Source organism: Chaetodon auriga, chromosome 2 (genome assembly GCF_051107435.1).
Source record: "Chaetodon auriga isolate fChaAug3 chromosome 2, fChaAug3.hap1, whole genome shotgun sequence".
In the NCBI taxonomy this organism is placed as follows: Eukaryota; Metazoa; Chordata; class Actinopteri; order Chaetodontiformes; family Chaetodontidae; genus Chaetodon; species Chaetodon auriga.
In genome coordinates, this window is record NC_135075.1 from 20,792,381 (window position 1) to 20,807,352 (window position 14,972).

The 14,972-nt window shown below is 42.2% G+C and overlaps 1 protein-coding gene across 1 annotated transcript; it reads left to right on the plus strand.

Annotated features, from left to right (window-relative positions):
- Nucleotides 1-1,415: 1,415 nt before the first annotated feature.
- Nucleotides 1,416-14,736, plus strand: dctn2 (dynactin 2 (p50)). Its single transcript, XM_076740034.1, has 14 exons — nt 1,416-1,767; nt 2,079-2,147; nt 5,414-5,510; nt 6,329-6,390; nt 6,646-6,744; nt 8,194-8,354; nt 8,953-9,106; nt 9,325-9,390; nt 9,667-9,705; nt 9,932-10,009; nt 10,356-10,427; nt 11,311-11,413; nt 12,551-12,642; nt 13,892-14,736. The coding sequence occupies exons 1-14, from the start codon at nt 1,732-1,734 to the stop codon at nt 13,976-13,978; spliced, it is 1,215 nt and encodes a 404-aa protein (XP_076596149.1). The 5' UTR covers nt 1,416-1,731; the 3' UTR covers nt 13,979-14,736.
- Nucleotides 14,737-14,972: the final 236 nt, after the last annotated feature.

Here is a 14,972-nt window from a genome sequence, read left to right on the forward strand (position 1 = left end):
ACAGGCATGCCTTGCATCACTGCCATCCCTGCTCTCTCACTGGGGGCGGGGCGTGGAGAAGTAGCGACTCAAATCCTCTCTCATCAGCACCACTGAGCGCAGGGACCGAGGAGCGGAGCGGGGCGGAGGGTACTGCCCGGCTCCATCTTCCCGCACCCACACCTTCACTGGCCCGCACGGGAAAGTTCTTATTGTTCTCTTTAACTTGCGTGAAAACTGAAGGTACTGGTTGCATATGGTGAGATATTTTCCGTGGCCAGTAGTTTTTTTTGGGGGAGAGTCCTTTTTATTTTCAGGTCTGCACCAGACTGGTCGTCATGGCAATGCTGTTTTGCATGACAAACTGGGTGGTCACATGGGAGCCAAAGGCGCCATCATTTTTGCCCTGAGATTTAAAGGGGTACTCCAGCGATTTCATCAAGTTGGATGAAAGTGAGACAGATTAAAAACAGAATTTGAAGAAGTTGAAGCAGCAAACTTCCTGATATCTTAACTTTTTAGTCTCCAGGGGCCAAACTTTCCATGGTCTAATTACCTCTCATGATGGCTAAACAGACCTTCATCAGTAAAAAGTGCCCCTTTTAAAAGCACATGGGTTCTCACAGTGGTTCCTGTGGTATGCAAGGCAAGAAATAGAGTAAGAATGAATAAAACTATGGTACTTACAGTCAACTTACATTTAAAATGAATGAATTTGCATTTTACAGTAGAGTAGGTAGTATTATTATAGTATTATGAAATAACCAAAGGCAAGCTATGTATGCAACAGGTCTATCCCAAGAAATAGACTTATACTTTTAATGTGCATTACCAGAACCAAACCCCTACTTAATTATTAGATTTATTACCTTTACCTTTTCATTTAGGATATGGCAAATCAGTCCCTTCACTCTGAGTGCATTTTTGTCTGGTATGTAACAAGTGTGACAAAGGGAACAGAATACTGTGATGTATTTTATTTTAATGAATGAGTTATTTAATCTGTCAATGTATTCAGGATTTTCAATATAGTTGTTTGTCCTGAGATATGACTGGTTAATTAAAACAAGAAACATACAGCAGTATTTTCTCACACTCATTAATCACTCATTTCTGGATTTTGTGTAATACTTAACAAACACTTAGATACATTGGATGATATTTCCAACGGAGTGAATCATCTTATTGATCGACCATCTTTGGCCCATTGATTGAGTTGATTGCTCGTGCCTTTAGCGCCACCGTGTGACGCATTGGCTACAATTCAACCATATACCTGTTTGTACATAAAGACAGAAAAAGTTTGTTGTTGACGATGGCTGTTAAATACATTATGAGTGCAACTGCAACCCCTGTGTTTGATGGGAAAATCAAAAAACGATGGTTGATAACAGAAATGGGACCGTTAAATCGTATTGGTCAAACGGCACGCATGCGTACAGACGCTCAACTGTGTAGGGGACGTTTGTTTCGTTGGTTTGGGCAGGCCGTTGAGCTCTCTCCTGTTCGTGAAGCAGACACATCACCGCCCGTTTGCTCGCGCTTTCACGAAACCCAACGTACACAACACACTGTCAAATCAAGCTAGTGACCACATCAGCCTGGAAACGTCCGCCGGCAGAGAGACTGCTGGCTCATCTATCGTTAGCATTTGTTACAATTCGATTCGGTTCATCGATAATTTACACGTTTTAAGAACTGTCATTATACTTTGTCGTAAATTGTTCTTCTAGTCGTTGCTTCCTGTTGACAATGGCCGATCCTAAATACGCAAACTTGCCAGGAATTGTAAGTGGCTAACGCTAGCAGACAGATTAGCTTGATTGCTATGTGGCAAAGCTAGCACCAAGCTGTGGCAGCGACGTTAGCTAACGTCTCTGCTGTCTACCCTGTTGTATTGCTTGCAAGTTCTATGCAACTAGCGTTAATAATTGTAGTTGCTAAGTTTTCTGCTAATGTTGTGTCTCGTAGAACAAACCAACAGAGCGCAAGGGTTAGCAAATACGTGTTGTTGAATGGGCCGGGGCGTTGGCCAGGCTAATGACAATAAACTGGATATCACATTGTATTATATTCTGTTTTCCTCATTGTTTTAATAGGCCTTTAACGAGCCGGACGTATACGAGACCGGTGACCTTCCAGAAGATGACCAGGCTCAGTTTGAGTCGGTAAGTGGACGTTTTGTATACAGTGGGTATATCTGCACACTAGTTCAGTCGCTGCATATAAGCTAACCTACCGTATACAGATTAGATAACGGCGTATGTCTTCGTAGTAATCAGTTTGCATTATCCGTGCCACGATTCAACAGCTAACCACGCATGTAGTTGTCTTACCATTTCTACTTACATGGCAAAGCTCTGGCTGTAGGTCAGCGGTAAGTGACTGTGTTGATGCACGTAAGTGACGTGATGTCGCTTAATATTAGTTACTGAGGTGTCATTTATAAAATTTAGGTTAAACTGGCGTTTGCCCCGGCTTTATTAACTCTGTAGGGCAGTTAAAACGTGTTCCTCTACCTATCAAAAGTTGTAAAATGATATCTAGCCACCTCTTGACTTTATTGATTATTAATAAATGACTTGTAATTCATTTGAGGGTCTTTTGTTTCCAAAATTGATGTATGTTATTTTATTTAAAGGGCCCATTTGAGGTCATTGTTTATTGTTATATTAGCATATCTGCTTTAGACATGGAAAGAAGTAGCTACAGGAAAATAAGTATAAAATGGATGAAAAATGTCCCAAAAAACACTTTGTCCCAAAGTCCCACCCAAGCGTCCTTTGTTTAGGAACAAAATGTGCGGTGGATGGTCTTGTGACTCTTAGAAATGTCTGTTCTCACTGTCACCTAACTGCAATGTCAAGCAGTCATCCATAGTTAGGGGTCACATTGGTAGAGTATAGTCTTTTTTTAACTGTGATTTTGTAAACAGTTGAGGGATGCTGGTGTGACATTGCTTTTAAACATGTCTGGGCTGTTTACGGACCAGCTGAGTGAATCCTAATTGGCATTTTCCCTTCCATGTTTCCACATTCGTTCTTCCCATATCCTTGCCCTTGTTTTGACTCCTCCCCACCCCTCCTGGGACCCTAGTTTGTACAAGTAAGACTGGCTCCATTTTACTCTCAGTGAGCTTAATGCCATGCTTTTTATGCATGTTTTTTTAATCTCATATCCACTTTTCCTGCCTCTATTGATTGGGATATTGAAATGAGAAATAGATTGATGGAGTGTCCCTTTTTCGTGCTCTGTAATTCATCAATTTTTGATTCTTTTGAAGTGCAAGGAATTGATTCTTTTCCTCCTATTTATGTTGCTCATTTAAACTACTTTAAGGGAATAATGATGTTGATGGGACTTTGGCAGCACTCAAATTCGCTCTCTTTCGCTGGGTCATGCTTTGACCAAGCAGTGAAGGTGTATGTGTGAGTGTGAAGCACTGCAGGAGAAAGAGAAGTGTTAATTTATTGTAGATATTTCCCTTTTTAACCTGTCTTCATGTTCTAACAGTTGCTCCTTGGCTAACCACACTATTCTAACTAACTGGACCTTTTCAAGGCTCCTATACACTGTGCGATAACATCTTGCAGATTCATTGTATTGTCATGCTTTGCCAAATGGATAGAGTAATAATAGAATCTGTGCTGGAGTGTATGTTGTCAATTTTGAGACATGACAGACTGTTTGATGAATCCCTAATGAATTATAGCATTAATTATGTAAACTGAAAAAAATGCAAGCAGAAACAGGCCATCAACTTGCTCAATTCATCTGCGGTGCTCTCGTGTTTTGAAAGTGCGACCAAACACGACCACCATCATGGATTTATGACCAAAGTCATCATAATGTGACATTGTCAGGGACAGCCCAAAATCACACAGTGTATAGGGACCTTTACTTTGATACACTTCATTTACTGCTTTGGTTCAGTCTAGCAGATTCATTCAGATTGAATTGCATGTCATTAAGAAATAACTTCCCTCGACTGAATGATTTATGAGAGATCTCAATTTTCGCAGCGGAATGCGTTTTAGGGTTTTGAGGCCTTTTTGCTTTACTTCTTTTAGGCACCCTTAAAACACCACGAACCCTCCATTCTTACCCATTGATTGTTTTCTAAAACACCAGTCCCCTGCATCCATAACATAATGTTGTGAGACCTACAATGCCCTCCATGAGAGCATAATGGTTGCACTGCATTATAAGGTACAGTATGGAATCAAAGGAGAAAGTAACTTGTTTATGTTAACGGTCCATCTTACCATCCTGAATCGGGGAAGAGAGAAAGAGCTGGAGACATCATAAGCAGTCTGAGCAGTGTGTCTCCAGGGTTTTTTAGCAGCAACTCTCAGAACACTGCTTTCTTTCTTATCTTTCCCCGACCCTGGCCAGCTATTCCTGTTGTGTGCATGGCATGTGATAACCACATTAATCTGTGTTGTCTCTCTCTCCTCTCTCTCTCTCTCTCTCTCTCCCCCCTACTTTTTTCTCTCCCTCTGCTCTTCCGTTACTTTCTCTAACTCTCTTTGGAAACCCAAGGAGCTGGTAAGAGCCTGACTAACTCTCCTCCTCAGTCCTCCTCCTCACTCCTCCTCCCTACATCTGTGCAACTGTCTCGTGTTCAGTGTGTTTCCTTGATCTGTCTTTTTTTTTTTTTTTTTTTAATCTGTGTGTTTGCCCAGACTCATGTCATCTATTTGTATGTGTCAGTGGTGTTTTAATCTTACCCATAACCTCTAGTTCATCATAATTGATCACTAGGAGGCTTTGAGCAAATGATCTACGTTTTTTTTTCTTGCTCCTCAGAATCACTAATAAAAAAAAAAAAAAAAGTCATTTAGAAAGAAAGTGTTAGTGGCTTCCAGCTTTGGTTCTGCCGTTGTCATTCACATAACACTGATTTACCATCGTAGACTTATAACATGAGGATGACATTTTTTATAAAAGGTGAACCTTTTTAAAGATGCTATAAAGAGTCTACAATCAGGCCTGGGTAAAGCTACATCTGTGATTTTGCACATTGGTCTCTTGCCTGCTGGTACTCTAAACTGTGTTGAAAAAATCTGGTTCTCCAAGAGATCGGCCCCAAATAATGGGACTGAAACTCTTGCAGATTTTCATGATTCATGGCTACACTGGCTTTTAATTTCTGAGGCTGATTTTTGTAAGCTATAATACGCCTTTTGACTTAACTGCAGAATTCATGATCTTTTTAAATCATATTTCGGGGCAAAGATCAAGCGTAGAATCTCCTCACAGATCTTACCACCCTGTCAACTTATTTCAAGTCTACCTTGGGCTTCGAGTCTTTTGGCTCACTGGCTCAGTAAGCAAAGGCTCGTCTTTAAGTCTTTGCTGTCTGTATAGTCTCACATGCCTTCAATGATTTTGTTCATCTTCGTCTGACTTTATTTCCTGGTTTCAATGACAGGAGGAGCTCTGTAGTGACAGCGTGGAGAGGATTGTGGTCAACCCCAATGCAGCCTATGACAAGTTCAAAGACAAGCACGTCACCACCAAGGGACTTGGTCAGTTCATACTGGATGAAAAATCACTCTCAGCTTCTCTTTTACTCCTTACATATTCATTTAACTGACTCATGAAGGTAGTACAGAGAGGCAACATCACTGTCAGAAAGGATATGGACTGTGAGTTCACAACAAATACAAAATATAACAGTGCAATAGCTGTGTTGCATTATACAGAGAGGTGTTTCTATTATTTAGCCTACCTTCATTGATAACAGTGGGGTGGACGAAATCATAGTAACGGCTGTCAGTATGATGTAATACGATTCAACGGCACCACAACCTACAGACAAAAACTGAGTATAAAATATATCCATCCGTATGAAAGGAGGATTTATTGCAGGACTGTTGTATTAGACTGCATTAGTTTTAGCTAGGTGTACTTAATAAAATGCTAACTGAGTGTATTTCCTTCATCACAGAGGTTGCGAAGCTTATTTCCATTGCACTTATACACAGTACGTCCGTCAGTCTTGTGACCAATAATCACCATGAATACTCGGTATAAAAGACAGCTTTACTGTCCTCCTTTTTTGAATAGCTTTTAGAAAATCTAATATTTACTTTTATTGGATATTAAAAACGTACAGCAATGCTCAAATGCTCTTTGCAGAAGACTGGCAGACAAAGTTAGCAAGTGCTGTTGCCTCAAAATGTTGCTCTTCTGATACAGGCATAACAAAACCGATCTGTCCCTTTGTTGATTTCAAACCCCAAATCTTGTTGTGGCTCAGACTGGGCGTCTTACTGATGACCAGTCTGCGTTTTCTGTCTGTTTTTTGTCTTCTCCTATAACCCATTTGTCTCCTTTTTCGCAGACTTCTCAGACCGAATCAGTAAAAGCAGAAGAGTGGGCTATGAGTCAGGAGAATATGAAATTGTGAGTGCATTTTGTTCAGCAGAAATTCATTACTTCACTTTTTATTCTTTCAGAAGATGATCTACTTTGAGGGTAACAACACCATTGTGATTTTTATTTCAGTCGCTACATGTGCTTTCTGATAAAGTTACAAGTCGTAGACTGTGTTTGTGTGTGATAGGTCATCTCAGAGGTGCGCTCTTCTGCACTAGACTCATTTTGCTGTTGTATAATATTCATGTGCTTTTTTTTCCCCACTCTCTCACCTTTGTTTAGCTTGGAGAGGGCTGTGGAGTGAAGGAGACGCCTCAGCAGAAGTACCAGCGCCTGGTGAACGAGATCCAGGAACTCACTCAGGAGGTGGATACCATCCAGGTGAACTGACAGCGAGACACACACACACACACACACACATGCACGCACGCACGCACGCACACACGCACCTGAGCACACTTTTCCCGTTGCCCACAAAACTTGGCAGGGGTTGGTACTCTCTGGTAATCCGTTTTTTTAATCCTGTTCTCTGAACGCAAATTAAATAGCCTTCCTCGGAGGGACTGTCCTCCACTCTGCTCTCATGTATTTATTCAGGGGAGTGTAACCTTGTAGTCAGAACATTTTGAGAGGTGTAATATTTATGTCCAGTCCATTGTTGCACTACAGACCTGAATGTCCAATCCAAAGCTTAGTATGGTGTGTGCACCAAAGCATTAAAGTCTCCCTGAAAATAAGTTTGATTAAAACCAGTGCAAGGAATTGCTTTTCGGACTTACAAAGACCCCACAATCCAGAAACTAATTAAACCCTGGGTGTCATTAACTTGGATACACACAGAGCAGGGCCTGGCGCTCTATGAGTCCAACACCAAATTCTTATTCAATCTGTGAATTGGCAGTTTTTGTGACAGTATGTGTGGGTTTTAGCTCATATGGGTCATGCTGGCAGAATATGCAGTCTGACAGTGGGGAACAGGCTGCTTCTCTGCTACAGCCTCTAGATTTGCACTTATGAAATACCTCCATGGAGCAATGGACTCGCTCCGAGTAATGTGGCTCCATTCATCAGGTTGACTGTAGTGAAGTCAAATGCTGCATGCTTGGGGGAGAATGGTCAGCAGTTCACAGATTAAATAATGTTTGATGATACTGTAAATTATCACGCAGGGGTGACACCAGAGATGTGAGCGTGCCTATCCAAAATTGTGCTGAACAACTAGAAATCATGAGATCATCAACTGTGGCTATCGTTAATGTTACAGGAAGATTCTGGAATTTGTTCTGGTCTTAATCTCGTAGTTATGGCTGTTTTGACAATGAGTGAAAATAATTTGCGTCTGCCATGTCTGTTGTAGAGATTCAGGAAAACATCGAGTCAAACTCAAGTCTCCTAAGCTTACCGAACAAACTTACACGAGTTGTTTCAAATGTTTGTCTGAATTGAAACAAAAGTAAACACAGAAATTAGCTGCATTTTTGTATTTAATTTCGTTACCCTTAAGTAGATCCCTGTGTGGTTAGCTACAATCACTAATCCAAATCTAGGTTTTACTGAAATATCCCTGTAGTTTGTATTTGCATTGTTATTTGAAATATAACATCAGAACAAATCCACTTCATATGCCTCATGCAAGCGTGCATGTTTATGTATTCAGTACATTTTCCTGAATTTCCTTTAATCTGCCATGGGACTCAGTGAAAAACATACCTTGTTGGCCCAGACAGACCTCTGCTTTGTTGTCAAAAAAATAAATAAACAAATAAAGAACGCTGTCACTGCTGTGTAGATCTCAGTTACTCACTGACCCTGGTGTTCCTCTGCTTCAAGGCTGCCACAAAGGAAAGCAATGCAGAGGAGCGCCTCACCCCGGTGGTACTCGCCCAGCAGGCGGCCCAGCTCAAACAGCAGCTGGTTTCTGCCCATCTCGACTCGCTGCTGGGACCACAGGCACACATCAACCTGGCTGACCCAGATGGAGCGCTGGCCAGGTAAGCTGAGAAAGGGTGGGGGGGGTAAACAATAAAGCAGGAGGATGAGCATCTGGAATCTGAAACCTGAAGCTACAGACCCTGACAGAGTGATGAGCTGGTAGGCGGGGGCAGGATGGAAAGTATGAGAGGAAAAAGAAATAGAGAGAGTCCATAATATATGGTTGGAGAGAAGGGCAGGAGCATTAACTTTACTGAGCCTTGGACTAAAACCCAGATATAAGGAGTGAGAGAGTAATAAGGGCAAGGCAGTACAGCTGGTGTCAACTGCTCACATAAATCCCACCGACCGCTCTGTGGCACTACCTGGGGAGCACAAGAACTGATGGACAGATGATTGAGGAAGGAAATAAAAACTGGAGAAGGTGAGAGAAGGTGGAGAGAGCATAAAAACATACTGTTACAACCGGCAAAGAGGCAGTTACACTCGTGAGAGGAGGGTGTTGTGAAAAGATCCAAGCTCACCTTGACCTTGCAGTTCACGACAGGGCCCGAAATGATTGGTGCCAGTAGAGAGGGAGGGCACGGCAGCACGTGGGGCTGATCGCAATATTGAACATATAATCCTTTTGTGTCTCCTTATCCTTTCCTCCCACAGGCGTCTGCTCACCCAGCTGGAAGCGGCCAAGGGCAGCCGTGGCGGCACCGCAGGGGACAGCAAGCCGACGGCGTCCGCTAAGGCCCCAGATGGAGTGGTGCTCTACGAGCTGCACAGCAGACCAGAGCAGGAGAAATTCAATGAGTCTGCCAAGGTAAAGTGGAGAGGGAGGTGGATGAATGTGCGGGCAAATGTTTAAGTGGCGCGATCAGCTAGACGCGTTTTGTATTCATTCTCACGAGAGGAATGTCAGAATATTTGATGGCAATGAGCGGGACAAAGGCGGGAAGGTACGTGCGTGGGCGTTCGTGCGTGTCTTGTGGGATGCCGTTGTCACTGCCAGCCATGTGTTGCCTTGTTCTGTCCCTGTAGATGGCGGAATTGGAGAAGCGTCTCGCTGAGCTGGAGATCGCTGTTGGCTCAGGATCAGACAAGCAGGTACACAGTGACTCACACACAGTCTTGACACACACACACGCACATACATACACACACACCCTCTCTAATGCCTTTCTCTTTCATTCACACTAATTCTGTTTATCTCCTTTTCTCTTTCACTCTGACACCAGCAGAATTTTCATGCTCCTGTTGCTGTGTAACCATCCACAAAGAGAAACTGAAATAAAATCTTCCACTTGATGTATGTAAATTATGGGGGTGGCTTCACTGCTTCATGTTAAAATGTATTTTTCCTCCTTTGTGTTAATGTTGCAGGGGCCTCTGAGCGCTAGCGTACAAGGAGCCAGTCTGATGGTAAGAAGTCGACTCCCTTCTTTTGGAAAACACTGTGTGGAGTTTGTGTCTGTGTTCGTAACTCTGTGTATCTGATGTGCAGCCAGAGAACTGGGTCACGCTTCAAATATGACATCAGTTGCTCCAAGTTTGTTTACCGCTGCTGTGCCAGTAGCTAGGGCAAGAACACAAAAGTTTTATCTGCAAGCTTATATTTAACTTGTGTGTCTGTGCTTGTTTGTATCAGGACACCATAGAGCTCCTGCAGGCGAGGGTCAGTGCACTGGACTCTGCTACTCTGGATCAAGTGGAGGCCAGACTGCAGGTGACTAATCCATGCGCACCACACAGAAGCCATTTGCAGTTTGATAACATTGATTTGTGCAGCATTTTTCCCATAGAAACAGGAGTAAAAGTTAAAAAGGTGTTCTTGAAATGAAGCCAAGTACTGAATGGTTGCTGAAACTCAGGGAGGGGAGCCATCCATTTGTTGTGAAATGTTGATAAATACTTTTGAAAATGTATTTTCTTAACTTTAAAAATAATCCACACGGTCGGTTTACTTGTGGCGTAGCCCACCGGGTTGACATTAATCTAATCAATGTCTTTTTTTTCCTCTTTATGTATTTGAATGCCTCATTTAAAATCGTACCTTCTCCCCTGTCGTTCAGAGCGTCCTCGGGAAGATGAATGAGATCGCTAAACACAAGGCAGCGATTGAGGACGCTGATACACAAAACAAGGTTTGTAATTCCTGCACATCCAGTCAACACAACATGAACGTTCACTAGAAGCTGACAGGATCCGTCAGCTGGACTAACCAGTAAAGAACAGCATCATACGTATGTTAAATTTGAACTCAGTGCTGTCGTTAACCAGCAGCAGGCACAGCCTTTAAGCAGTCAGAGCCAAACATCAGGCAGTTAGATTCTGAGTCGGTAATGAGTCAAACTTTTTCCGTGTTAGATTCAGCTGAGCGATTTCCAGCCAGCGTTTTCATGTGTCTTAGTCGTTGACTGATTGTTTGAAGTGCTGTACGTGTGAAAGGCCAGCAGAGGGCAGGGCATGCTAGTGATATCATGATGGTGGATGGTAAAGTCATGCAGTGGAGTTAGTTTTTGATTCATATTGTATATTACTGTTTGATTCTTTGAGAGACTGTGAAGTACTGTGATCGAGATTTACTAAATGAGTGTGTGACTGGATTACTTGCAAAATGAAGAAGTACAAATGCATTCTTTACTGTTAAACTGTACACTCACAGTAACTGTGTAACCCATGTCTTCAGCCATAAAAAACAGCTGGAACTGGAAAGCAGCATGAGTGATGTTTGTAGCATTCAGTACCACAGCACTGTGTGACTGTGTGTCATAATAATAAATGCAGTATGTATGCAGGATGGACAGAAACCATTCAGTCCTCACACTGCTCAAATGTCGACTACCAAATCATCACAACAGCACTGATTGCTCTATAGGCAGAGGTTCATGATTTTTTTCAATCAGTGTGCATTTCTATAATTAAAAGTATAATCATTACTATCGATCTTGGCTAAAACAAACACGTTCTTCGCGCTGGAGGGCTCTGCCGTGGTGTGAAATGTGCCTGTGTGTGTTTACCTGTCAGGTGTCGCAGCTGTACGACGTGGTGCAGAAGTGGGATGCCATGTCCACTTCTATACCCCAGGTGGTGCAGAGGCTTGTCGCTGTGAAGGAGCTGCATGAGCAAGGTACAGTAACACACAGGAACTGAAGCTGGTTCACAGTGTTTCAGCCCAAGACTTTCTTCAGCTTCAGTCACCAAGCCATGGGACAGTATTAGCTGTTGTGGTAGAGGAGTTTACTGTCACATCACTTAACATTATAGGACTGGTGTACTGGTGTTGAGTAATTGGTTCATACTGCAAATATTGGAATAATATTGCTCTAGGGGCAAATTTCACTCCAATGAGGATGATAAGAATGAAAACTTAATAATATAATTTATGTTCTGTTCTTTTATGTGGGTGAAGAACCTTGAAATGACACCCATGAGAGTTCAAGGAGAGGATATATGTAGGTTAGTGGGGGTGGGGAGTGGGATTAAAGATTCAAAATATGTAGGATGTAGCCACAGAACATAACAGGGTGTGAACCCGGATCATGTTTCAGGCCGCGTCTGTGCTGGGAAGTGATGCTTGGTCTGAAAGATTTGCATTTGCAATGGGAACGTCTGCGTGTGAGACAAAAGATGAAAACTAAGCGGAAATGGGATTCAAAGGGATAATGGAATTAGCCAAAACCATGCCATTCTATTACAACAAAGGGCAAAAAATCAGTGAAAGGGAGCCTCAAAATGGTAATAGAATTACACTAAATCTAGCAATACTGTTAAACAGCCCCTCAGGGAGAAAGAGATGCATGATATTATATATCACATTATCATCTTTTTATTATTTAGCACATGAAAGCAGAGCCTTGGCATTAATAGATTATATTGATAATTCATTTCTGAGAGCTGAAAGAGGTCATTTATCATCCAGACTCTGTTCGCTCCGATCTGTCACAGTCTGCAGCTAAAGTGCTCTTCGCTCGATAGAGTTTAGCTGCGCTGACTTTATTTTTCTCTGTTTTTCTCTCCTGATCTTGCTTTACAGACAAAGACAGACGAGTAAAAGAAAATAATGTTTAATCTTTCAGGCAGTCATTCATCCGTTTCAGATTACAGTTTTCTCTGCTGCCCTTCACTTTAGCTGAGAGCAAAAGTTGTTTTTTTTTAACCACAAATGTGTAACTTTGAGAGCTAATGCTCCATCTTATTACTCCTTCTCCCTCTCTCTTTGCTCGTGCTTCTCCATTTGACTTCATCCAACCCCGCCGACTTGCAGCCATGCAGTTTGGCCAGCTGCTGACTCACCTGGACACCACTCAGCAGATGATCAACAACTCTCTGAAGGACAACAACACTCTGCTAACACAGGTAGAACTTCAACACAGGTCCTGTCTAACACTGCTGGAGGGTGGAACTTCACTTTAACTATTTTGGCCACTTAAATGTTGACCTCTCGTGTGAGGTACCGTCGGCATGAGGCCAGTTGATGTTTGTCTCAGTGGTGGGTTCACGCAAAAAGATTTCAGACAACACCGTCATGTTGCAGGAACTAATCGCTTTCTGTAGCCAAAGACTTGTTTTTTCAAAGAAGAGAGTGGACAAACTCAACCACTTGGCAAAAACATCTTGCGTGCAGAATAAATGAGTGTAAAACGTGTCCTGTAATACACTTTGGAGTGCGCTTTAAAGCCGAAAATAACAATCTAACAAAGTGCAGCAGCTCCCCATTAGAAGGACAGAGGCTGTCTAAAAAGCCTCTTCTGGGCTCAGTCAATACTCAACCTGTGCTTTCACAGTTCAAGGCTCCTGCCTACACGGTCAAAGCAGTGCCTTGTCAAGTAAAGCATTTCTTTTGATGGTGTTTGTTGAGAGTTAAAATACGAAATCAGAAAAGTTCTGTTTTTACTTTTCATAGACTTGCACCATTTTCTGAAGTGGCGTCCTCAGGCTTTAGAGGATTATTGAATCTGACGTGAACATGCTTTCACAGAAAATGTCATTTCTTTTGCAGCAAGCTCAGTTATTCTCTCGCCTCCTGGAACAACATTGCCCTGTAATGACGGCTTTCAGTAGCATTTTCAGTCATTATTTGTCTGTTTTAACGCCCTGTGAAGTTTACCATGCACATCCATGACAGATTTGTGTAAATATATTTAACAGGGCTTCAACTAACAACTATTTTTATTATCGGTGAACCTGAAAATGCCCATCACTGCCCACAAATTGCTTGTTTTGTGCGAAAAACAGTCAAAGGATATCCCTTTTAAAATGATACAAAACAGCAAGAGCAGCAAATCCACACAAGCCAGATGTTCAGTTTACAGTGATAAATGAGACAAAAGCAGTGAATTCGCACATTCGAGTAGCTGGAAACAGTGAATGTTGACTTTCCTACAATGTGACCAGGTTCCTCCTGCATCCCTGCTTATTTTCCTGCCTCACCTCAAATCATTATCATCAGTCCTTCTCTCCACTCACAGCTTCCTTCCTGCCACTTCCCTCTGCTCTGCTCTGCTCCATCAACATGTCTCTCTTGTGCTCCTTCACACATTAACTCTCTCTTACTGCCTTCTCTCTTCCATAACGTTTTTTTTCTTTTTCCCCGTCTTCGCCGCAGGTCCAACAGACAATGAAGGAAAACCTGGTGGCTGTAGAAGAGAACTTTGCTGCACTAGATCAGAGGATGAAGAAGCTCTCCAAATAAACGGAGGCAGAGTTTGGTCCGGTCCAGGAGAGTGTAGAACATGGACAAATAAGAGTTGGCTGGAGAGCACAGAGGGGGGATTTGGGCTTTCACTCTGTCCTTTCTGGCCGTTCCTCTCTTGCTCTCTACTTCGCCTCTGCCTTTTTTTCACTAAGTGGAATGTTTAGAAAGATGGAAAAGATGGATTAACAAAAAAAAAAAAGGAGACCAAATGTCCTTGTCCACCCTCATTTCCTCTTCCTCTCTCTTGCATCAAATTGATATCCACTGAAAACACATTTGTCTACTCTATACATGCCACTGATTGCAGTCCCCTGTTAAGCTTGTTAAGTTTTGGACTGGATTGTTTTTATAATTATTGGTATTAAATATAAGAAATTCCTCCATTTCCTTTGGAACCTCACACTAATTCTGGATTTGTACTGTACACTTTGGTCAGATTATATGGATCACGGTAATGTTGGGTTGATGGATGACGCATTGAACATGTTGTCAGCTGTGTAAAAAGGAAATCAGGATCATAGTGTTGTAGCAGGAGCACGTCTGTGCGAGTGTCAGGGCCAAGTCACAGAAGGAAAGCTTGTAAATATGCCTGTGTACCTTATTGTTTCTTCACGCTCAGTCGCTTGTAACTATATTATTATGACTGAGATCAGACACCACAGACAAACTTTTAATCTGCTTTGTCATTGCCTACAAGTCAACTGTATTGTACATCTGTGGTCATGGAAACTGATCAATAAAACAAAGTGCGATAAGATTGGCTCGTTTTTTTTTGTGACATGAAAATCACTTTTTTAATGATTACTAATCGTTGACACGGCTGCCCACCTCTTAAAAATAAAACTACTATTGTTACACAAGTCTTTTTGGCAGTTTTATGGATTACGTGGCCATGTGTTTCCAGGTGCCTGAACAGTTTGACAAACACCACATGAATGAAGGGATGATGTAAGATTACATGTTAAGTAATGAGTCAAAAGCTGCTGGTGTT

Coding starts and splice junctions, on each gene's coding strand:
- dctn2 (XM_076740034.1), top strand. CDS start 1,732: ATGGCCGATCCTAAATACGCAAACTTGCCAGGAATT. Junction 6,745..8,193: donor AGGAGGTGGATACCATCCAG/GTGAACTGACAG, acceptor CTCTGCTTCAAG/GCTGCCACAAAGGAAAGCAA. Junction 9,391..9,666: donor GCTCAGGATCAGACAAGCAG/GTACACAGTGAC, acceptor TTAATGTTGCAG/GGGCCTCTGAGCGCTAGCGT.